This window comes from Eulemur rufifrons, unplaced genomic scaffold (genome assembly GCF_041146395.1).
Source record: "Eulemur rufifrons isolate Redbay unplaced genomic scaffold, OSU_ERuf_1 scaffold_150, whole genome shotgun sequence".
NCBI classification, from domain to species: domain Eukaryota; kingdom Metazoa; phylum Chordata; class Mammalia; order Primates; family Lemuridae; genus Eulemur; species Eulemur rufifrons.
Window position 1 is genome coordinate 393,755 of NW_027182932.1, and position 22,558 is coordinate 416,312.

General features: G+C 51.8%; 2 protein-coding genes across 7 annotated transcripts in view; one reads left to right on the forward strand and one right to left on the reverse strand.

Moving 5' to 3' along the window:
• Nucleotides 1–6,685, reverse strand: HSBP1L1 (heat shock factor binding protein 1 like 1). Of its 4 annotated transcripts, XR_011232287.1 has the most exons (7): nt 6,238–6,685; nt 5,965–6,131; nt 5,206–5,441; nt 4,396–4,462; nt 3,585–3,679; nt 1,724–1,781; nt 1–503 (listed from the first exon to the last, which is right to left on the reverse strand). XR_011232287.1 is itself a non-coding variant. In XM_069464850.1 (6 exons), the coding sequence occupies exons 1-6, from the start codon at nt 6,531–6,533 to the stop codon at nt 1,776–1,778; spliced, it is 867 nt and encodes a 288-aa protein (XP_069320951.1). In that variant the 5' UTR covers nt 6,534–6,685; the 3' UTR covers nt 1,534–1,775. The 4 variants fall into 4 exon arrangements, 3 of the variants coding, with proteins under 3 accessions (XP_069320951.1, XP_069320950.1, XP_069320952.1); XM_069464850.1 differs by lacking the exon at nt 1–503 and having other exon boundaries at nt 1,534–1,781; XM_069464849.1 differs by lacking the exons at nt 1–503; nt 1,724–1,781 and having other exon boundaries at nt 3,454–3,679.
• Nucleotides 6,686–10,970: 4,285 nt separating this feature from the next.
• SLC66A2 (solute carrier family 66 member 2) overlaps nt 10,971–22,558 on the forward strand; it is a 31,733-nt gene continuing 20,145 nt past the window's right edge. For 2 of the 3 annotated variants that reach the window (XM_069464859.1, XM_069464860.1), the window contains exons 1-2: nt 10,971–11,270; nt 14,709–14,842. In XM_069464859.1, coding sequence (XP_069320960.1) covers nt 11,068–11,270; nt 14,709–14,842 — 337 coding nt within the window. In that variant the 5' untranslated portion in view covers nt 10,971–11,067. Of the gene's footprint in view, nt 11,271–14,708; nt 14,843–19,503; nt 19,558–22,558 lie in introns of all 3 variants that reach the window. The other variant, XM_069464858.1, reaches the window with a different exon arrangement.

A 22,558-nucleotide genomic window follows, 5' to 3' on the forward strand; every position in this document is an offset into this window, starting at 1 on the left:
TTATTAATAAAACTTTGCATGGGCTGTTTGGGACGCTGCTGTTTGGAGCGTCAAAGGCGTTTCCTCCGCAGGTCACGTGGCTGGCGGCCCCTCCCTCCGGCTGCTTGTGAAGTGCGCAGAGACTTCCCGGGCAGGTGCTCATTGTGGCATCATTTATAACAGCATGACGGTGGGAAGTAACCTCTATGTCCAAGCGACTAGTTAACACTTAACCTAAATAGCTTAAATTATTACAGCCATAAGATAGAATATTAAGCAGCCAAAGAAAAAAGTGGGTATGAAATTTTCACATGGGAAAAATGTTTATGATATGAAAAGAAAACAGGATACTACATTATAAGCAATATGAGCAACTATAAATTTGTACACATAGAAAATGTTAACAGTGGCTGGGTGTGGTAGCTCAGGCCTGTAATCCCAGCACTCTGGGAGGCCGAGGCAGGTGGATCGCTTGAGCTCAGGAGTTTGAGACCAGCCTGAGCAAGAGTGAGACTCCGTCTCTACTAAAAAAAAAAAAAAAAATAGAAAGAAATTAGCTGGACAACTATAAATATATAGAAAAAATTAGCCAGGCATGGTGGCACATGCCCATAGTCCCAGTTACTCGGGAGGCTGAGGCAATAGGATCGCTTGAGCCCAGGAGTTTGAGGTTGCTGTGAGTGAGGCTGACGCCACTGCACTCTAGCCTGGGCAACAGAGTGAGACTCTGTCTCAAAAAAAAAAAAAAAAAAAGTTAACTGGTTAATTGGTAGAGTTATGAGTGATTTTCCATTTTTCAATTTTTTAAATTAAATTAAATTAAATTTTTGTAGAGACAGGGTCTCCCTATGTTGTCTAGGTTGGTCTGGAACTCCTGGGTTCAAGCGATCCTCCCACCGTGGCCTCCCAAAATGCTAGGATTACAGGCGTGAGCCACCATGCCTGTCTTAATTTTGAGTGTTGTATGAATGTGACTTAATATACACAGGAATAATGTTATTTTTTAAAAAGAGAGAGTATAATTGACTTTTTTTTAGATAATAATAGCTCTGTTTTACTTTGGCTTGGAGAGAAGTGAATTGAACAGTAATCTTGAATAGTAATCCTTTCCTTAGCAATGACTTCTACAGGGTGGAGTGGGTGAAGGGGTAAGCTCAGGCCTCGGGAAAACTCTCTTTGGTAAAAACAACAACAATAACAACAACAAAAAACACCACTAAAAGGTAATATTCATGAAGGATAACTGGTTTCCTTTAGGAAGTAAAGACTGAATTCCTCAAGCACTTGTTTTCTTGTTTTTTCTTAATAGTTTGGTTTGATTTGGTTTGGAGTTTTCTAAGTCTTATTTAGTTTGAAGAACAATTGCTGTGAGAATCTATTTGGACTGGATATATTAAAATGAGTCTTTCTAAAAAGCATGTGACTAGAAATGAGTTGGAATGCAGTTAGTCAAATGCAGCTTCTGTTGGAAAACTGCTTATCATCTTTTTGAAAAAAGATCTGTATAGAATTTTAATTTGGAAAAATATTTGAACTAATATGGCTATGCTTTTCATCCACAGTGGGTAAGTATTAGGTATGCATTGAGAAATATTCTGTTATTTACAACCGTGTTTGGTAAGCACTTAGTCACCTCTGAATTATATTCTTCCTTCGTTGCTTTTGTTCTTTTAATCTCTTATTTTACTAAATGAATTTTTAAATTAAATATGGAAAATCAGAATCATATGACATAGATTATTACTCAAAGAGTTTTCATTTTATCACAGTTTCAAGTGACTTGTCTAATAACATCTTCAGGTCTGTAAGAAAAAATATGGAGAGAAGTGATGGTTGATTTATATACCAATTCATATACAGTTAAATAAATCCAAATCCAAAGTTTTCAATAAAGTACCTTAATTTCCTGCAAGTATTAAAACATTTTTGCATAGAAACATTCAGAATACAGAAAAACATAAATGTTAAATGATTTTCCTTTTAGTCAAATGGGGGTTAGTGTGGATTGAAAACTCAAAATGAACGAGCAGGGTGTACTCTCCAAACCAGAAAACGTCACATCATGTTGGTGATACTCTGTTACTGTCTAACGATCAAGAGTATCCAGGAAAACATACTTTGCCAATAATATGCCAACTCTGTCAGGATCCCGAACAGTTTTTAACGTTTCAGGATGATGGACTCTCCTCCCCAACAGAAGCACAATTTCAGGTCTTTGCAGAATCCCCCGAAATCCTCTCTGCCCTCACATGACCAACCAACAGACTGATCCAAACAGATTTAAACTTACTTTCTTTGGTCCTTCTTTCAATTTAAAAGCATTTTCAGTTTTTTGTATTTTTTTTAATTTTCAGCTTTTAAATAAACTTTTAGATATCTGACTTTTTCTCATGCTGCCTTTAATGACTGTATGTGCATCGAAAAAGTGAAGTTTTGACAATGACTTAACCATTTAATTGATGGCTAACAATTAATTATGTTTTGATCTAATTTGAAACAGCCATCTGGAGCCTGGGCAGTTCATCCTCATTCTAGTAGTTGCTGGACTGCTACCCCGTGCCTTGCCCTGTGCTAAGCTCTGGGGCCTGGTGCACGGCAGAGGCCAGGTCTCCGTGGTCTCTGCCCTCAAGCCCTTAGCTTTGGGTGGACAGGTGCCTGGGCCTCAAGAGATCTGGAATTTGATGTGGGAGGGTGAAGGCTTAGAATCCACGCAGCCTGGAGAAGGCTGGGAGCTCCTGGGTAGGTGGGACCTGATAGAGCTGAACAGGTAAAGCTTTATGTTTTCACCTTGCAGATGGCATTTTAGAGACCCTCCCCTTTGATGTTTTGCAGCTTCTGTGTAGCAAGACACAGTTTACAGTGATCTTATTTACCAGAATACCAGCTTTAGACATTACTAGGTCACTGATCAGTGAACTAGCTCTGATTGGACAGGATAATTTGCCAGCTCAGGATAACAATTGTCAGCAAACAAAGGCATTTAAATCGTTCAATTAAAATATGTTTGCATATTCAGAATATTATAATATAAATACTTTAATAAAACAAAGGGATATATGTCCATATATGTTACATGGACATAAATCCAGTCTGAGACCTAAAACTCAGCATTTATGTGCATCTTCAAGAGTAAGCGTGACATTCCACTAGAAAGGGAATGTTTCCATTGCAGGTGGCCAGGGTGGGGTCCTCAGGACCAGTCACAGAATGTGTCAGGGCTTCATATACACACACGAATCCTTTAAATGGTTACATGAATATGTAATCTCAAAGAGAAGCTACCAGTTCTGTAGTTAACTTGTTATGATTTGTGTTTCGACTGAAGACTAACTTAAGGGGTAGAGTGAAAAGTACTCTAATAAAATCTGATTTTTACATAATACAGTTTTGCATTTAAAATGTGTACTTTTTAAGGAATTAGGACAGAGTGTTTTAGTCTATTTAGAAAAGGGCATTTGGGAATATCTGTTATTATTTCTAGAGATTTCCATGTAGCACAGAGGCAGTAATTCCCATAGTGAACAAATAGGGGATTGTATTTTTCAAGGTGAAAGGAATCAAAAGATATTCGAAAGGTAAACATAATTTCCAAACAATAAACTTACCATTTGTTCTTTAATAGAGTTTTCAATCCCAGCTTGCACCATTAAGTCATTTACATTCTTCTGCAAGTCCTCAATGCGATTCCCCATTTCTTCCAGTACAATGTTAAGGAGAACTGCCTGTGTAGCACTGGAGCCCCGAGAAGCCAAAAACACCCTCGAACCCTCCAAGACCCTCCTTCCAATTGCATCTGCTCATCCTGGGTACTCATAAAATGCCATGGCAGATGCACCCTGTAAAATGAGGGACTCAAAGACAGCCTTAATGTGAGTGCACTTTAGCTACTTTCCCTGAGTTTTCTTAGTATGTACCTGTAATCATTGAACCGTGCCCTCAGTTGTGAAAAGTTGGCTCCCCTTGCTTGGACATAGATTTGTGGATATGAGGCTGTCTGGTATGTTTTAGCCAAACTCTAAGCATGTAAATATAATAAAAATAAACTTATTTTTTATTTTTCATGGGGGGGGGGAGGGGGACTCTTGCTTTGTTGCCCGGGCTGGCCTCAGATTCCTGGGCTCAAGCGGTCCTCCTGCCTTGGTCTCCGGAGCAGCTGGGCCTACTGTACATTGTGTTCCTTGTAATCTATACTCGCCATGCCAAATGTGCTGCATTGCTGGTCACGCAGGAAGTAAAACCTACTGCTAGGAGAGAATGGTAATTCATACACCAGGATGCCGCACAAAATAGCAAAGGCAAATCCTGGGAAATCCTAGGTAGACAATCACCTACCAATGGCAGGCAGCAAAAAGATACTCCAAGACAGTTTAACGGTGGGAAAGCATTGCAGCTTTTGTGAAAGATAAAAAAGGATATTTCTGATGTTTAATGTTGCAGTCAGAGCTTGAAAATGTTCTTGAAGTTCCCGAAACAGATTTTCTGCCTGAAAAAATGAAACAAAAGGCAAGTAAATGTAATATTTACTACTAGTGTTCAGCACTTTAAATATCTTGGAATAGACTCATCTATAAATGGCCTTCTGACTTTTGACAAAGGCGCCAAAGCCTTTCGACTCAGAGGACAAGGGGAATCTTCCCAACAGACAGTGCTAGAACAAGGAGAGCCGCGTGCAGTCCGAGTAAGGCGGAGGCCCGGCCTCCCCACCCCGCACGGGGAGAACGGTCCTGCGCCTGACGGACGTGGGAGACCTCGGTAACTTGGGTTCCCCAAGGACTCTCCGGATGACCGGAAGTCACCGCAGCCTGTCAAAGGTGGGGGTCTCTTACACTCCTGGGAATCTATTGGCTGGCATTGGGATTGGGACAATGTGCACCCGGCGACAGGAGAGTATCGCAGCTGTTCCCAACAGGGTTCCGCGTTCGCAGACGGCCCTGCGGTCTCCCCGCTGCGCGGCGCGGCCCGGGGGAGCAGAGGACCTGTCCGGCTCTAGTGTGGAAACGCGGATTAGAGTCTGCGACACCTACCACGTCCTTTAAAGTCCACGTCTCTTCCTCACGACTAGTGTCGCCTGGGTCTGGAACTCGGGCCGGAGGGTTCCGGGGCGGGGCGAGCGGGGGGCTGCGCCGGGGCTCCCGCACCCACCCCGCAGACCCAGGCAGGAGGGGTGGGGAGGCGGGAGCGGGGGAAGGGAGGATGGAGGAGGGATGCGGGAATCGAGGCACTCACCGCGTCCCGCAGCGCGGCCCCGCCGGGGATTTCCGGGCCCCGCGCGTCCATGTGGCTGCGGGCCGGGTGGTGCGGTCCGGCCCCGCGTGGCAGCGGCTCCGCGCTCGGCCCTCGCAGCCCGCAGCCGGGCTCCCTGCACCTGCGCGGGGCGGGGCGCGGCTCCTGGGCGGGGCGCGGTGTCCCCGGGTCAGGGAAGCAGGCGGTCGCCAGGGGAGCTCGGTCTGTCACTGTTGTAACTGTGGTAAAGTAGACAGGACAGAAGAGTCACCACCTGAACGTCAGGTGCCAGGTCAGCCGCGCGAAGCTCTCGCACCGCGGCGCAGCCGTGCCGGCTCCAGGCTTCCGTCCTCCCGAACGGAGGCTCTGCCCCGCCGCACGGACCGCTGCCCCCGACCCCGGGCGCCCCCGCGACCCCGGGCGCCCCCGCGACCCCGCTGCCCGCGACCCCGCTGCCCGCGACCCCGGGCGCCCCGCCCACCCTCTCCCCGCACAGCCTGTGTTCGCGCGGCGCCGCCGCCTCTAACCTGCGACCCGGAGGCTCAGGGCGGTCTGGGGCCGCCGGCCACCCACACCGCCCCAGACGCGCCGCCGCCCAGGCTGGCGGTCAGTCTGCCTCCTCTCGACTCCGCCAACTTTACCAACACGCACCTCCAGTGTGTCTCGGGAGCCAGACCCGGCCCTTCCCGCTCGCAGACGGAGTCCCGGCTCGCGGGCCGCGGGGGGTGACCGACCTCCCGGGACCCTGTGCCCAGCAGTTACCTGTTTTGTTCACACGTCTGTACCCTCTTGGGCGCGGAGCTCTGTGGGGGCGAAGCAGAGTCTGGGTCACGCAGGGATCCCCCAGCCCAGCCCAGCGAGGACTCGTTCGCCAGGGTTGCCGACTGTCCACAGGTGCAATGCGGCCAAGCACGCCAGACGCCACCGTCCTCAGGAAAAGGAAAGCGAGAGGGCAGTGAGGTCCCACTTCCCAGCCACTAGGACGGCCAGAATTAGACAAAAACAAGTGTGGAGGGGTGTGGGAATGACGCTCACCCACAGCCGTGGGGTGTGACACAGTGCGCTGCTGTGCTGGTCCTCAAAGAGCTCAGCAGAGTGACCAGTGACCCAGCCCCTCTACCCCCAGGTGAACACCCAGGGACGGGACAACACGGCAGCATTGTTACCATAGTGACGGTGCCCACCGCAGAGGAGTAATGAGCAAAGTGCAGCACATCCGTGTGACGCAGCGTCCCGGCCTCACACGGGAGCAGAGCCTGGCACAGCTGCACCCGGTGAGCACGGTGAAGAAACCAGTCACAAGAGAACACACTGTGTGACTCCATGTGCATGAAGTGTCCAGAGCAGGCAAACCCATGGTGACAGAAAGCAGGCTGGTGGCGGCTGGGGCTGGAGGGAGAGTGGACGGGCTGCCTCTCAAGAGGGGAGGGATTTCTTTGGGAGAGGACAAGAGATGTTCTAGAATCAGATTGTGGGGCCAGTTGCACAGCCCTGTGAGTGCACTAAAAACCATTGATTTGTGCCCTTAAATGGGTGGATTTGATGGTACATGAATTGTATCTTAAAGCTGTGAAAATGATAATTTTTAAAAAGCATGGCCATGTTGCCGCTTCTTGTGTCCTTTTGGCATCTTCCTCTTTTCCTTCTCTGAGAGGGGCTGAGCTGGGGACAGTTGTGACAGACTGTGTGGGCTGCTCAGGGAAAGACAGGCTGAGCTGGGACTGCCCGCCGGCCCAGGAGGGCTCAGGGGTGCGGAATCCTGTCAGACAGCTTCTGGTTTCTCTTTGGAGGCTGAGGCTGCAGAGGAGGCGGCGGCGGAGGGTGGGGAGGACAGGGTGCGGCCAGCCCTGTGCTGGTTCTCTTTGGCTCTCGCATTGTATTTCTAACGTATGTTTGATCGTTCTCAACTGTAATCTCTTTGGCCCAGTGGGAACCCACTCAAAAACTCTCTGCTGATCCTGAGGACCCCAATCTCTGCTGGAGAAATAGGACCTGTCATTCTACACCTAGCACCTGGTTGGTTTTTCAGGTATGGTGCCTAGTGAGGGATCAGATTCTTGGTCCTGCCTGCATGGGAGACAAACCCATTGATATGGAAGTGAGAATAGGGAAGCTCAGTTTGTTAAGGACATTAAATTTCAGGAACTATGTTCAGGGAAAAATCCTCTAATACCATACATTGAGCTTATTGAAAGGCAATCTTTATTTCCATTGTACAGAATACAAGTTTAATAAAAACTAAAGTAAAATCTATTTATAAGGTATTGTCAATCAATATTCAGACAGTTGTCTTATGTTTAATTTTAAGGAAAATTTCCATCTAAAAAGAATTTTTGGAGAGTCTTCCTCCCACACCTCTGATGATGAATAATAAATATCAGGGTACAACTATATATTGCCAGGTTTGTCCATAACTTTCTCCATTTCTCTCTAAACCAGGAGTGGGGAACCTTGTCATGTTGGAGGCTGCATTAATTTAGCTGTGCAACTAGTCACAAATTCCACTTCAAACAGAAACACAGTGCACTGTTGACAAAAGCTGATAACAGACTGGCGTACTCCACCCCCATAAACCCTCGCCAGCTGGCCTTGTGCGGTAGTGGTGCCAGTCAGGTGCGGGGAAATTACAACTAAATGGTGACCGTAGCAGCCATCAATCTAGCCCTCACAGCTCAGTGATGTTCTAATTGCTGCCCTGCAGGAGCTGGTGCTAGAAGTTCTCCACTGCCCAAGTGTGGAGCCCAAGTTCCTCGCGTGGTTCTTCCATGAAGTCTCCTTCCCAGGTTTCTGCAAGAACCAGGGTGAGTGGCCTGCAGCCCTCCCCTAAAGTCCCAGCTCTCAGGACCAAGGTCACGGCTGTTCACTTTTCATTTCGGAAGCACCGTTGATCAGGCAACTTCCGGAAGGGCTCCCAGCCTGTTCGTGCTCACGTCACACGCCCGGTGTGGGGCCGAGCCTGGTCACCTGCTCCCCGTGAGCAGAGCGTGGCAAAAGCCGCTGCAGTAGCTCTGCTTCCTCTCCGAGGATCTTCTCGTCACTCATTTTGGGCTTCCGTGCTGATTTCCAGTGGCTCCTGGAACAAATGACTGTAAACTGGGTGGCTTAAAATAACAGGAGTTTATTCCTTCAGGGTCTGGAGGCCAGAAGTCTGCAATCAGTTTCACTGGGCTGAAACCAAGGTGGTGGCAGGGCCATGAGCCCCTGGGGGCTACTGGGGGAATTGGTTCCTTGTTTCTTCCAGCCTCAGGTGGCCACCAGCACTCCCCTGCTTGTGGCCACAGCATTCCAGTCTCCAAGGCCATGTCCTCAGATCTCTTCACCTGGCCTGCCCGTTCGTGTGCCTTCAAATTTCCTTCTTCCTCTTATGAAGATTTACGGATCGTGTTTATGGCCCACCCAGATAATCCAAGGTGGATTAATTTAATCTCATCTGCAAAACATTTTTTCCATATATGGTAACAGTCACAGGTTGCTGGGATTAGGATGGGACATCCCTGAGGGCTGTTTTCCTGCCCTGCGTGGCGTGGTTGGCCTCTTCTGTCTGAGAAGGCTGAAGGCCATGCGGCAGGTGTGCTGGACTGACTCACCTTATAGACTGGGGGCTCTGATCCCAGACGGGTGCTGTTCAAAGGGTACAAACCCACTCTGCAGTCATCGGCTCACCCTCCCGGGCACCTCTGTGGGTGAGGTCCTGGACCAAGTATGCAAGGTTGTATCCACCTAGTAGGACTCCTAGAGGCACGAGCTGGCACCCTGTGGGTGGCAGCAGGCTACGAGCTGGCCACCAATTTGCCCAAGTGCTCCGCATTCTCTCACACACATTCGGGACACATGAGGTGAGATGCTCCATTGGGTCAGGAGGGAAGCCTGTGGCCTTACTCCAGCCCCAGGAGGGAGAGAAGGGAACAGCTTTAGAGCTGGGAGGAGGATGTGGCGAGGCGGAAACACCTACTTTCTCTCTCCCAGCCCTGCCACAGCTGTCTTCTGCAAGCGTTTTTATTTACCTACACGTCCCGCTGCAAGCCGCTCTGAACAGTGCTGCCTCAGGAGCAGCGGGGAGGTTGGAGGGGTGTGGGCACCCTGTATTTCATCTAGGAGCCTCCGCATGACGTCAGGACGCTGGGGGGTTGCTCTGGTCAGGCCATAACGGTTCTTACCATTTCCCACAAAACCAAGAAGGCAGGAAGCAGGAGGCCAGGCCAGGTGGACTGGGGAGAAGACGACACCGGCTGTCCCTCATCTGCGGGTCCCTCCTGTAGTCGCCAAGCAGAGCCTGGTGAGAGGAGGGCTTTCTGCAGACAGACCCTGAGGACTTGCAGTTGGCCTTTTCTGCCCTGGAGCCTCACCTGCTGGAGGGGCCAGACTTGGCAGCAGGGCCTGGCTGGAACTCACCCAGCCCACCATGGAGCTGGTGTCCTGAGGTCTTCCCTCTGTCCCTTGGTCAGGTGACAGACTCAGGAATTCTACTTTCTTTTTCTGTAAACGGGCACCCTAATGGTTCACCTCACAGAATTGTGCGGTTGAGATGAGGCCTGTGGAACTCTTGGCAAGTATTGGGCAGCATTCCTTCAACACCAATGTGCCCAACAAGCTCCTACCATGGTAGTGGCCCATCCTGGGTGCTGCTGCTCTTGGGGTACTTGCTTTGGAATAGAGACACATGTAGGGGGTGGTTTCTGGTTTCCAGGGATGACCCTGTCCCCACTGGAGACCGGTCAACCACCTCCGGGGCTTAGAGCTGCTTCCTGACACAGGAAACTTCCGAGTCGGGCTCTGGGTCAGGATGGAGCTGGACAGACTGGTCCAGAGAGCAAACGGGCACAAATGCCCCTGAAATCCCCGGGGCGCCCTGTGCTCCGGTGACGCCGCTAGGGGTACGTCTCAGCCTGGCGTCCTCCTCCGCCCCAGGACCGCGCCCTCGGCCGCCCCAGGACCGTGTCCTCCGCGGCCCCGTAACTGCATCTTCCCCATCCCAGGACCGCGTTTTCCGCTCTCGATGGCCGCGCGCCGCGTCTACAAGAGGCCTCGGTCGCCGGGATAGCTGGAGAAGGGTCCACGTGGGCGCCCGGCCTGAGGATGCGGTTCGACTAGGAAGGTGTTTTGTGACCCAGGCCGGGCGGAGCCCTGCGCCCGAAGGCCGCCGCTGTCCCCACCGCGTCTGGGTTCCCGGCCGCGCTCCGCCCGCGCACTCTAGGACCCAGCGGCGTCGCTCCGCCGTCCCGGCGTGGGCGGGGCCCCGGCCATTGTGACGTCACGCGGGCGGGGCCGCCCCGCACTGGCGCGGACCAGCGGAGCGCGCGCGGGTAAGGGGCGCGCGGGCCCGTCTGCCCAGCCCTTCCCTGGGGTCCATGCAGGGCGGCCCCGGGGGCCCAGGAGACCCGGCCAGGGCACGCGGTCACGACCCCCCGCCCCGGCCGTGTGTGCTCCCCCAGCCCGAGGTCCCCCTCCGGGCGCGTCTCGCCTGCTCCTCCCCCACCGGGCTGAGCCGCCCCGCGGGCCGTAAGTCTCCCACCAGGGGCTGCACCCTCCTGGGTCGCGCTCCCTGCCCTCGGGGCCGCCTCCCCTGCCCCCCGGCCCTGCGCCCGCTGCCCCAGCAGGAGGTCCCCGCCGTGCCCCGCGCGCGCCCTGGGCCTCCGGCTGTTGGTGCCGAGCGCTGCGCTCTGCGCCCGGACCCTGCTGCCGGGCTCCCGCGGTCACGCGCAGGTGCGCCCGGGCCCGGCCTCCTCCCGCTCGGACTCGAGCTCTTCGCCTTCTGCCTCCCTCGCCAGGCGCCGGCGGTGCAGGGTCGCGCAGGACCGCGGCGGCGATGCGTGGGAGCCGCTGAGAGCGCAGGGGCCTCGGCCGGTGTTGCGAGCGGCGTTCACGATGGAGGCCGAAGGCTTGGACTGGCTTCTGGTCCCGCTGCACCGGCTGGCTTCCTGGGGGGCAGCTGGGGCCATGGTCTTCGGAGGGGTGGTGCCCTACGTCCCACAGTACCGCGACATCCGGAGGACGCAGAACGCCGAGGGCTTCTCCGTCTACGTATGCCTGGTGCTGCTGGTGGCCAATATCTTACGGATACTGTTCTGGTGAGTTGGGGCTTTCTCACCTGGGCGCCGCCAGCTGTCTCCTGTCGGGGTACCCAGCTGAGGCCAGGCGAGTGGAGGTGCCCGCACTTCCTAAGAAGTGGGTCCGGCCCCAGCCTGCAGGGGACCAGATATGTGGTCTCAGGCGAGTCACAACTTGTTATGATTTTATCTTATCGAAAACATGGTGGTGTTGGAGCAGAAAACCTCAAAATAATTTCCGGATCTACCTCCTCATTTAATGTCGGGCATACACGCATCAAACACTACCAGGGCCTGCGTGCGGGCGCTGCCCCCCCAACCCCGGGAATTTGCACTCGCAGTGGGGGAGGGGGGAGGAAGCCCGAAGGGGGTGACCGAGGAGGGGGTGACAAGCGAGGACAGCTGGCAGGAAGGGCCTCCTGGGCCGGCGCCTGGACAGGCCGTCCTGTGGTTTTTCTTTTCTTTTCTTCCTCTTTTTCATAGGAAGTCAAACTTTCTGGGTAACACTTAAGTGGAGACTATTTTTTCCTGCCCCTGTCAGGCCAACTTCCGATCATTTGCATTCTGCTAAGGAAGTTGAGGTGAACTTTAACAGTTGAAGCCAGACATAATTGGGCGGGTGAATTTTCAGAGGAAATGGCAAGAGGTTTCACAGCTGCATTCTAGGGCCAAAAAAGCCCCCATTTCCCTTCCGGGTGGTCCCAAGGCCCTTCTGCCAATGCAGGGAAGGACTCCAGGCAGCTGGTGTCCAGAGCTCTGCTTTTGACTTTGGTCACTGAGTGTCTGCCTTTTTACTAGCTGGTTTGTAAATGAACCTTATGGAGGCATGACTTACATTAAGAAACATGTGCCCATTTTAAGTGTGCAGTTTGATGAGTTCTGACCGAGGTTTCCACCTGGGTTCATAAGCCTGGAAGTTCTCTTTGCCACTTGTGTTCTGTCCCAGCCCTGGCCTCCGGCAGCTGTTGACTTACTGTCCACTGTGTGCCCTGCCTGGAGGTTTTTAGAAGGGGAACTAGTGAGTTGACTGTGTCTTCCCAAGAGAATTTGTCTCTGAGGTGCCCACCGCAGCAACTTTTTTGAGTTTGAGTCTTGTCTGGAGGTTTGTCTCTGGGTCAGGCTGTGTCTGGGCCAGGGGGCAGAGGGTGTTCACTTTGAAGATCCCTTCCTTCCTTCCTCCCTGTGGCTGGGTGCCCTAAAGTGGCCTTAATTAAGTGTAAGGTGAACAGAAGCAGGTCCCTAAATATACATGTGTCTAATGCTGCTTGCTTTAGCAGGGGTACGCCAGAGGAGCTCACCGGGTTAGGGTTTGCATGCCGACCAGCTGGCCACCCACTGTGGCCCAGACTCACATGTTTAGGTTGTGAAGAAACATTGTGCTTTTCTGTAGAGCTGTGCAATCCGTTTTCTGTGAATTAATGGAGAACTGCCTGAGGTCGGATTGCCATATGGGAAAAAAGTTCTACTTAGAGGTTTTTCCTCCCCAGTATGCTTATAGTTCAGAATCGCTAAGAGAAATGATCTGATGTACACCTAAGTATCTGTTTTGAAGAAGCTGGAAATTAAACCAGTTCCTTGGTGCCATCTTGTCCCTGCATTCGACAGATGTTTGGAGCAGGTGTTCCCAGCGAAGGTGGTGGACTGGGCATTCTCTCTTGAGCTCTTTCCTAGTGGCGCACAGGGCAGCCTTCTGTGGGATCCTAAACTTTGTCCTCTGCTCTCTTGCATAGAACCAGCGTCCTGAGCTGTCCTGGGTCACTCACAGCTTCTGTGGCCACTGCGGGAACACACAGGGCCCTAATTCCACAGCACATTCCAGAACTGTGGGAGAAAGGAAGGAGGGCAGAGGGTGCCGGTCCCCCCTTGAGAGTCTCTCCAGCCTGGGCATGTGCTTCCCTGCACCTCCCCCAGCAAAACCCAGCAGACAGCCCAGGGGGCCGTCCAAAACTCTGAAACAGCTGCGCATCCTCTTTGCCCGCCCAGGCCCTCTGCTCTGAGGGTGATACGATGATCAGCTTCTTTCTCTCTAGAGCTTCGTGTTGCCCCACTTGTGCTGTGCACCAGCCCTGCTAGGTTAGCAGCCTCTTTGATTTAGCAGGTGTCTGGCACTGGGCCAGAGGCCTCAGGGTTTACGCTGTAGCGGTCGGGATACATGGAGTGTGTGGCACATGTATGTGCACACCCCACCATGCATGCATGCGCACACACATGGGGTGTGGGTCGGGAGAGAGCGGGGGCGGGGGGCTGAAGCAGGCCTCAGGTGAGAAAGCAGGTGGGCCCACACCAGGACAGTGTGTGGTTGGGATCTTCATGCTTCCAAGAGCCCAGTCCCTCTGGGCTGTGTCCTGCCCCACTGGGCATTGGGGGTGCACGGCGTATGAGGGGCTCTACAGTCCTGAAGGGCCGATTTAACCGTGTTTCTTACATCACTTTGCAAAACCAGCATTCAGCAGATGACATTCATGAAATGCTGACATGCAGGATTTGGCGTCTGTGGTGTCAGGAGCGAGGGGAGGGGCTGGCTAGTGCCTGGTGGCTGATGTGTGCAGGGCTAATGCTTGCTCCTGGTGGCCCAGAGCCTCCGGCGTCTATAGACTGAGCCAGTCCCTGCCTCTGCGGGCTCTTAAGAATGAAACACTGTATCAGAGAGGTTGCAACATTTTGCTACTGAGGTTGATAGATTCAGTGTTGCATAGGGAAGTGGATTCACAACTTCTCTTCCACTGGAGTTTTTCTGTCACTTGGAAAGCGGAGGAGTTGTCTCTCTGTGGCCAGGCATGCGTGCTGTAACCCATGGAGAACCGGATTCAGACAGGGCAGCTCAGCGCCCCCTGAGGAGCAGCCTCCCACATCCCGCCTCCTGGATGAGGTTGTGTAAGCCACATCCTCAGGGCTGGAGAGGAAAAAGTGCTCTTGTGAGGTCCTTGCCAGTACTGACTGTTAGCATTAAAGGAAAAAAAGTTAAACCAATTTGGTAAGTAAAAACTGACATCTTTCTATTTTAGATAGCTTTTTAAAATTACTAATGATGTTGAATTTTGTTTCCTATTGTTTTGTCCCTTGTACATCTTTTGTGGAAAGCTGTGCTTTTGAAATTTTGTCTTTTTCTTTATCCTAAACTTGGTTAAACATTCACCTCTGTTCCCTCCCGTTTTATCTTGAATGGTCTCATTCTTTACCTTGAGTATTGGGTTCATCTAAATTTGGTTTTTGCTGTGTGGTACATGAGGAAGTTCAAACCTTGATTTCTCCCCACGTAGTTTCTCTAGTCATTCATCGTTTCTGTTGAACATTTAAGAAACAGAAGTGGCCTTTTGCACATAATGGCCCAAATTGCTCACCCTCACTGCCAGAAATGAGCTTGTCCCAAGGGCCCCTCTCCCTGGGCGCTGCTGGGGACCCGGATGGGAGGGCTGGTGTCCGGCACCCCTGCTGATGCGGTGGGCTCTTCACCCCCAGGTTTGGAAGGCGCTTCGAGTCCCCGCTGCTGTGGCAGAGCGTGGTCATGATCTCGACCATGCTGCTGATGCTGAAGCTCTGCACCGAAGTCCGCGTGGCCAACGAGCTGAACGTGAAGCGCCACTCCTTCGCAGGTTGGTGACACACGACTTTTGGGAATAAAGCTCTACTAAGTCGACAAGAGAATTTTGTCTCGAGTTCATTTGGTAAAATAAAAGCCACTTTAGCGCTATGGGAGCAGCTTTCATTTCACCAGACGGTGCTGTGACCTGGAACTGAAGTAGTATTTTCGGTGTGTTGGCTGACTGGAAACGTGTGTGACGTGAGGCAATTCCAGATGACAGTCCCGACCTTCACACATTCCCCCGGCGGGAGCGTCGGCACCTGCAGGTTCCGTGTCAGAGCAGGACGCGCGTTTCTGTCTGTGTCCCGGCTCACCACCGACGGTGGCGCCTGAGAGGGCAGCGTCACGGCTGTGCCCGGCTTTGCCTGAAGCTGCCCTTGCGTTTTACCGTCACCCGCCGCCAAGGTGGCTGGGCCTCTCTCACGGACCCTGCAGGCGTGCGCCGGGGCCTGCTGCGGGGGGAGGGAGGCTCTGCCTGTGGCGTGCACATGCGGGCCGCGTGCTCCATGGTGCTGTCATCTGGGCAAGGCCAGGCACATGCTTAGCACACACTTAGCACACGCTTAGCACACACTTAGCATGTGCCACTCCTTAACTTTTGGCAGCTCAGAAAATAGAAAATATTTCTTGCTGTTTTTGCCTTCTCTTTTGCAAGTTTTTTCCAACCCGACCTTCTTCGTGTGAACATGTAGGCTGGGGGCTTCCCCTGTGCAGAAGGGTTCGAGCCTTCCCTCTCCTGTTTTTCTAGTTACTAAATCCAAGACAGCTCGCACTTTGGTTTCGTCTGTGGGCCATTGGGGGGGAGAGAGTAGGAGACTTGGTTTAATCTCAGCTATCGCTTGGAGAGGCCTTTCGAGGGTTCGTTTGGTTCTGGGGCTGCTGTGTGTTTGAACTCCCACCGGGGAGCTGGTCCCTGTGTTCTTGTTCCTGGTCGTTGTGTTCGTCCCGTCCAGGAGGGCCCGTCCTGCTCCCTGTCTGCTGCTGTTGCCAGCCAGCGGCCAGGGCGCTCGAATTCCAGTCTGTGGAGAGAGCCTCCGTGCTGCGGGGTGCCTGGGCCGATTAGAGCCACTCTGAGTGTCAAGGGGACCACAGACGTCTGTTTCTGGTGCGTTTTTGTTCTCGCTCCCCTGTTGATGCCACTTCTCCTGCCTCAGTGTCTGTTCTCCTCTCCTGTTGAGCCGTGGGTTGGACGTCACACCCGAGAGGGTGCCGGTCATGTCACTGATCGTGCCTGGAAAGCTGGGTTTTAAAACTGGTCAGGATCCCGTGCGAGGTGAGGGGCTGTGGCTTTCCGTTTCTGCTTAGGCCACGCGGGCTTTCTTCTCCCAAGTCTGTCTCTTCCCTGGGCCGTAAGCTCCCCATGGCCCGATCACGCCCCCTGGAGCTGTAAGGTTTTAAGACCGGAGTCCAGGGGACGGGCGGCGCAGCTGAAAGTTAAAGTACCCTCCCGGGTTTCGGCACCAAATGTAAGGTTTCTTTGAAGTAGCCGGCGCCAGAGAAAGAAAGACAAGCAGAGTTGAAAGGGATAAGTAAAGAGGCTTTATTGGGGCGCTCCCGGGTGGGGGTAACGAGTCCCCGAGAGAGGGACCCGGGCGAGCCTCACAGTCCCACCAGTGGGACTAGAAAAGCTGCCCTGCCCAGAAGTCTGAGTGGGTTTATATAGGTTCTTAGGACTGGGGGATGGGAGCTTCTTCGGCCAGGAGATGTCGGTGTGAGGAGTGAGGAATTTCTTTGTTTCAGCTTTGGGGCAGGTATTGAGGGACAGGAAGGACTTCTTTTTTCATTAGGGAAGGGAGGGGTGCCCGCCACCAGCCTTACATTCCCGTTGGACTCCAGCCTGGGGGCGCGACTAGGCTGCTGTGGCCTCCCTCGGACCTGCCACCCGTCCCAGCCTCGTTGCTCAAGGACCCGGGAGTGACAGCGTCACCCGAGTCAGAGGCTCGATGGCAGTGCCAGCCTCCTGGTTCCCGAAACTGGTATTTCGCTGGGAGTCAGGCATCAGCTCAGGACAGGGATGGAGGGTCAGGTGGTGGCATTTTAACACCGATTCTTAGCAGGTTGCAGCAACTGGACACGAGGCTGAGTTCATTTGTTTCATTTTATTTTAAATTTATTATTGCTTTTTTAAAATTTAACTTTGTTCTATAATGTATACTTTTTCTCTTAAATTCCTCTTAGGGGTTATTTGAGAAATGGTTTTCTGTGGCTCAAAGTGAGGTGGTTCAATTTCTTTGACATTTGCCCCAAATCTCAACGTGAGTCCCAGAATGGACCTGGCGGAGGGGAGGAGGGGAGGACGGTGACTGCTAATAAGTACAGGGTTTCTTTCTGAAAATGTTCTGAAATTAGATAGTGATGGTGGCTGCGTGACGCTGTGAATATACTAAAAGCCATTGAATTACACACTTGAAAGAGTGAGCTTTTTATGGCATATAATTATATCTCAATAGGAGCTGTAGCCGCGTGGTGTGGGAGGGTCACATGCCATCTTGCAGGCATTTCAGGGCTTGTTGGCATCTGTGGACGCCACGCTGACAGCCCCTGTGCCGCCCCCGTGTGCGCCCCAGTCTGACAGGCCGGTCTGGGTTTTTCGCCTGGTCCCCGGTGACCACGCCCTCCCCGTGCCCGCCCGGCCGTGCCGCCGACGTCCTCCCCTGCGCCAGGAGGGTCTCCTGACGCAAACCCCTCTTCGCCGGCCTCCGGCCTCCGCTGTGCGGCACCTTCTCCCCGGCCCGTCTGCCGTTCCAGTCTCTCTGGCTGCTCCACCAGGTGCCCCAAAGCCTAGGGCTTGAAAGGCCGACATTTATTTTGCTCATGAGTTTGCACTTTGGGCCGAGCTTGGCAGGGACAGCTGGTCTCTGCTGTCCTGTGTGACAGCTGGGGCGGCTCTCAGAGGCCTGGCAGGGACCCTGGAGCTCACGTGCTTGCCTGCTGTGTCTGTCTGTCTCTCTCTCTCTATATCTCTCTGTCTCCATCACTCTCACACTTTTGCGTGGCTGGCGCTGCCCGTCAGCTGGGGCCTGGCCGGGCTCCCTCCACGACGCCCGTGTGGCCTCCCACATGCCCTGGGCTTCCTCACACGGTGGCAGGTTCCAGGTGGGAGCCTGCTGAGAGAAGTAGGTGGAAGCTGTGCCTTTTTTATGGCCTGGCCTTGAAATCGCAGCATCGTTCTGCAAACCAGAGTGCTCCGAGCGAGAAGAGGCAGACGCCGCGTCCTGATGGGCTGTCGTGGTGAACGCCCGGGCCGCAGTCCGTGCTCAGGACAGATCTGTGGAACCGGGCAGTTGCTGAAACGGCCCTAACTGGGCTCTCAGTGTCAGACCCTGTCTCCCGCAGTCTGCGTGCATGAGGGTAGACCTGGGCACATGCTTCCCTGGGTGGCGCCCAGGAGGGTCCTGTGCGGGACACGCTGCGCCCGTTCCCAGCCCGCTGGTTCCTCCCCACCGTCCGCAGTCAGCCCCACACCTGTGCTCTCGCACTCGGGGCCTCCACTCCAGCGCGCCTTGTGCTGGGTGTCCTCGTGCCCCAGCGCTCTGCTGGCCACGGCCGCACGCTCGGGCCTGGGGACAAGAGGGAGCAAAGTCTGCTTGTGGCTGAAGTGCCCAAGTCCTGAACTGAGCTGCCCTCTCGTGGGCGGTCCCTCCCTGCCACCCCCATGGGTCTCGGCCTTTAGACGAGGTGCCAGTGGCTGAGAAATCGGTCTGGACTGGATCAAAGCGGCAGAAGGGAGGAGCCGCGGAAACCCAGCCGCCCGTGCAGGGACCATGAGACCCGGAGGCTAAGCCTCAGGTTCGGGGGAAACGCCCCAGCTCCCACCCAGGTGGCTGCCTGTGTGTGGAGCCACAGAGTCTAGGGGCAGAGGTCTTTCCAGTATTTGCTTTTGGCTGTTTGCTTGCAAAATTTTCATTTTCAGGTCCAGTCCTCATTGCCTGGGGCAGGCGCCAGGCAACCTTTGCCCTCAGGGCTGCCACCCGGGACTCATCTGTGTCTGTTCCTTTTAAATCCAGACCCGCGGGAGGGCGCCCTGTCCACAGCACCGTCCCGGCCTGTCACTCTGGGTCCCGGGCTGGGTCGGTGGGGGCCAGCCCTGCTGGGTGGGCCGGTCTGGCAGACTCCCGCCCAGGCCCACCTGTCACTGCCGTCATCGTCCGTGTCTCTGCCGTGCGCTTGTCAACTTCACGTGTCGAACCCGGCGTCCGTGCGCAGCGTTTTGTGGGGTGAGCTCTGCAGCAGCCTCGTCAAGCAGCCTCCCGCAGAGCTTTGCCCACGGGACGGCCGTGTCACAGGCAAAGCTTGTGTGCAGACGGCTTCTAGGGAAGAGGGAAGTGGGGCCTGTCACGTTGCTTTCTGTCGACGTAGCACACATGTGGTGGCTTCATCCCCCTTTGACCTCAGAAATTAAATGAAAATGTGATAACTTTAATTTTGGGCCTAAAATTTTCTCCCCATTCCCCATCCACTTTTAGGATATTGGAAGAGTTTTGGAGAAAAATAGTTCAGAAAGTGAATTTTCTAATTCACAGAAACCAAAATCTTGTGGTATTTCTGGTCCAATTTTGTTTTAAAGAAATGCAAAAAGGGCTGGGAAACGCAGTTGTTTACCAGTGTTAAAACCAGTCTGTTTCTGTCTTTTTTCCCTTTCTGTTTCTTTCTCTCTTCTTAAAAATGTAGCTGCAGATAGTAAGGATGAAGAAATCAAAGTGCCCCCCAGGCGGTCCTATCTGGGTATGTACCGCGCTGCATGAGGCCACCCACCCACAACACGCGGGCTTCACGCCACCCTTTGCGGCTTTGCTCCCTCTGTCACTGTCATCCTGCTGCCTGGTGACCATGCATGCGGGTCACTTACTACGCGTGGCCATGTCCCCCGCGAACTAACCAGCCCACGGCGCTGCTATTTTCAAGTGTGAAGTAGTTCTTAGAAGTCTGCCATTGTGCGTGTGTGTATGTGTGTATGTGTGTTTGTGTGCGTGTTTGTGTGTGTGTTTGTGTGCATGGGGGGTGGGGAGGGTGGGAGGGAGGGGCGGGGTAGGGAGGTAGGAAGGAAGAAAGGAGCAAATTTCAGGTTACAAGTTTTGGACTTTCTTTGTTAAATCTATTCCAAAGTATTTTATTTTTCTGATGCTGTTGTAAATGAAATTTTTTTTTTAATCTCAGCATATTATGGGGGTATAAAAGTTTAGGTTACGTATATTGCCCTTGTCCCCGCCCCCCCAATCAGAGCTTCAAGTGTGTCCATCCCCTAGACGGTGTAGAATTGTTTTCTTATTAATAATTTCATTTTGGATTGTTCATTGCTACTTTGTAGAAATAAAATTGTTGCATATTGATCTTGTATTGTGCAACTTTGCTGAACTCATTTGTTAGTTCTAATAGCTGTTTAGTAGATTCCTTAGGATTTTTTATATATAATTCTGTCATCTGCAAATATAGTTTTTTTCTTCCTTTCAGAGTTGGTTGCTTTTTATTTTTTTTCTTGCCTAATTACCCTGGTTAGAAGCGGAGAGCATGGATATGCTTGTCTTGTTCCTGATTTTCATGAGAAAGGGTTTGGTCTTTCACCATTAAGTGTGATGTTAGTTACAGAATTTTTATAGTTGCCCTTTATTAGGTTAAGGGAGTTCCCTTCTATTCTGAATTTGTTGAGTGTTTTTATCATGAAAGAATATTAGAGTTTACCAAATACTGTTCTGTGTCTGTTGGGATGACCATGGGTTTTTTATTCTGTTATTATGATGTATCACACTGGTTGATTTTTGTATGTTGAACCAAGCTTGCATTCTTGGGATAAATCCTGTTTGATTGTGGTGTATACCACTTTTTATCTGTTGCTGGATTGTGTATTATGTTGAGGATTTTTTGTGTCCATTTTCATAAGAGATAATGGTTTGTAGTTCTCTTTTCTTGTGGTGACTTTGTCCGGTGTTAGTATTAGGATAATACTGGCATAAAATCAGTTGGCTGCGGCAGGAGGGTGTGTGAGCCCCACAGTGTGAGGCTGCAGTGACCCACGATGACACCACCGCGCTCTGCACTGTACCCCACAGGGACAGAGTGAGACCTGGTCCCCCCCCAAAAAAAAACAAGTTGGGAAGTGTTCCCTTCTTTTTAAATTTTTTTGTGGGGGAGGAAGAAGGATTGGTATTAATTCCTCTTTACATATTTGGTAGAATTATCCCATGAGCCATCTGGGCCTGGGCTTTTCTTTGTGGGAAGTTTTAAAATGACTAATTCAATCTCTCGTTATAAGTCTCTTAAGATTTTCTATTTCTTCCTCGTCAGCTTGGTAGTTTGAATTGGAATTTGTTCATTTCACGTATCTAATTCCACCTAATGTAATTTGTTGCCAAACGGTTTTTCTGAGCATCCCCTTGTGATCCCTTCGTGTCTGTGAGGTCGTGAGTGACGGTCCCACTTTCTTTCCTGACATCAGCGGTTGGGGTCTCCCCGCCACACCTCTAGACAAGGTTTGTCAGTTTTATTGTTCGTGTTAAAGAATCAACTTTGGGTTTTGTTGATTTTCTTTATTGTTTTTTTATTCTCTGGTTTATTTCATTCCATTCTAGTGTTCTTTCCTTCTGCCTGCTTTGCTCTTTTCCTAGTTTCTTAACGTGTAAGGTTAGATTCCTGAATTGAGATTTTTTTTTCTTTCTTCCTTTTTAATATGGGTGTTTATAGCAATAGTTTCCTCTAAGCAATGCTTTAGCTGCATCCTGTAGTTTTGGTATGTTGTCTCTTTGTTTTCATTCAGCTTAAAGTATTTTCTAATTTCTTTCAAGATCTCTTCTTTCAAGTATTTATTCCTAAGTTTATTTAGGAATGTGTTAACGTCTACATGTTTGTGAACACCCCAAATTTCTTTCTGTGATCGCTTCTATTTCCATGGTGCTTGCAGGACACACTCTGTGTGAGCCCAGCACTTCCACATGGAGGCTCGTCTGCGGGCCTGGCATCCAGTCTGTCTGGGCTGGCCCTGTGCACTCGTGTTTTGCTGTTGGGTAGCGGGGAGGGTTGTCTGTTACGTGCAGGTGGGTGACAGTGTTCAAGTCATCTGTTTCCTTATTGCTCTGCTTGTCTACTTGTCACATGCACTACTAAAACTGGGTGTTGACGTTTCCAACTATTTTTGAATTATCTTTTTCTCTTTTCACTTGTTAGTTTTTCTTAATGTATTTTGGGGCACCATTCTTAGGTGCATATATGTTTCCAGTTGTTATATCTTCCTGATAGATTGATATCATTATAATGTGTGTCTCTTTATTTCTAGTGATATTTATGTTTTAAAATCTGTGTTTTTTGTTTTTTGTTTTTTTTTTTTTTTTTTGAGACAGAGTCTCGCTTTGTTGCCCAGGCTAGAGTGAGTGCCGTGGCGTCAGCCTAGCTCACAGCAACCTCAAACTCCTGAGCTCAAGCGATCCTCCTGCCTCAGCCTCCAGAGTAGCTGGGACTACAGGCATGCGCCACCATGCCCGCCTAATTTTTTCTATACATATTTTTAGCTGTCCATATAATTTCTTTCTATTTTTAGTAGAGATGGGGTCTTGCTCTTGCTCAGGCTGGTCTCGAACTCCTGAGCTCAAACGATCCGCCCACCTCGGCCTCCCAGAGTGCTAGGATTACAGGCGTGAGCCACCACGCCCGGCCTTAAAATCTGTTTTTTTGAGACCGTCTTACTCTGTTGCCCAGGCTAGAGAGCAGTGGCATCATCACAGCTCACAGCAACCTC

What these genes read in the sequence shown, in the direction of transcription:
- HSBP1L1 (XM_069464849.1), bottom strand. Translation starts at nt 6,533, where the DNA reads ATGCACATGGAGTCACACAGTGTGTTCTCTTGTGACTGGTTTCTTCAC. An exon ending in GTCACACCCCACGGCTGTGG is followed by an intron (nt 6,132 to 6,237) that starts GTGAGCGTCATT and finishes CCTTTTCCTGAG; the next exon opens with GACGGTGGCGTCTGGCGTGC. An exon ending in TGCAACATTAAACATCAGAA is followed by an intron (nt 3,680 to 4,395) that starts ATATCCTTTTTT and finishes TTAACATTGTAC; the next exon opens with TGGAAGAAATGGGGAATCGC.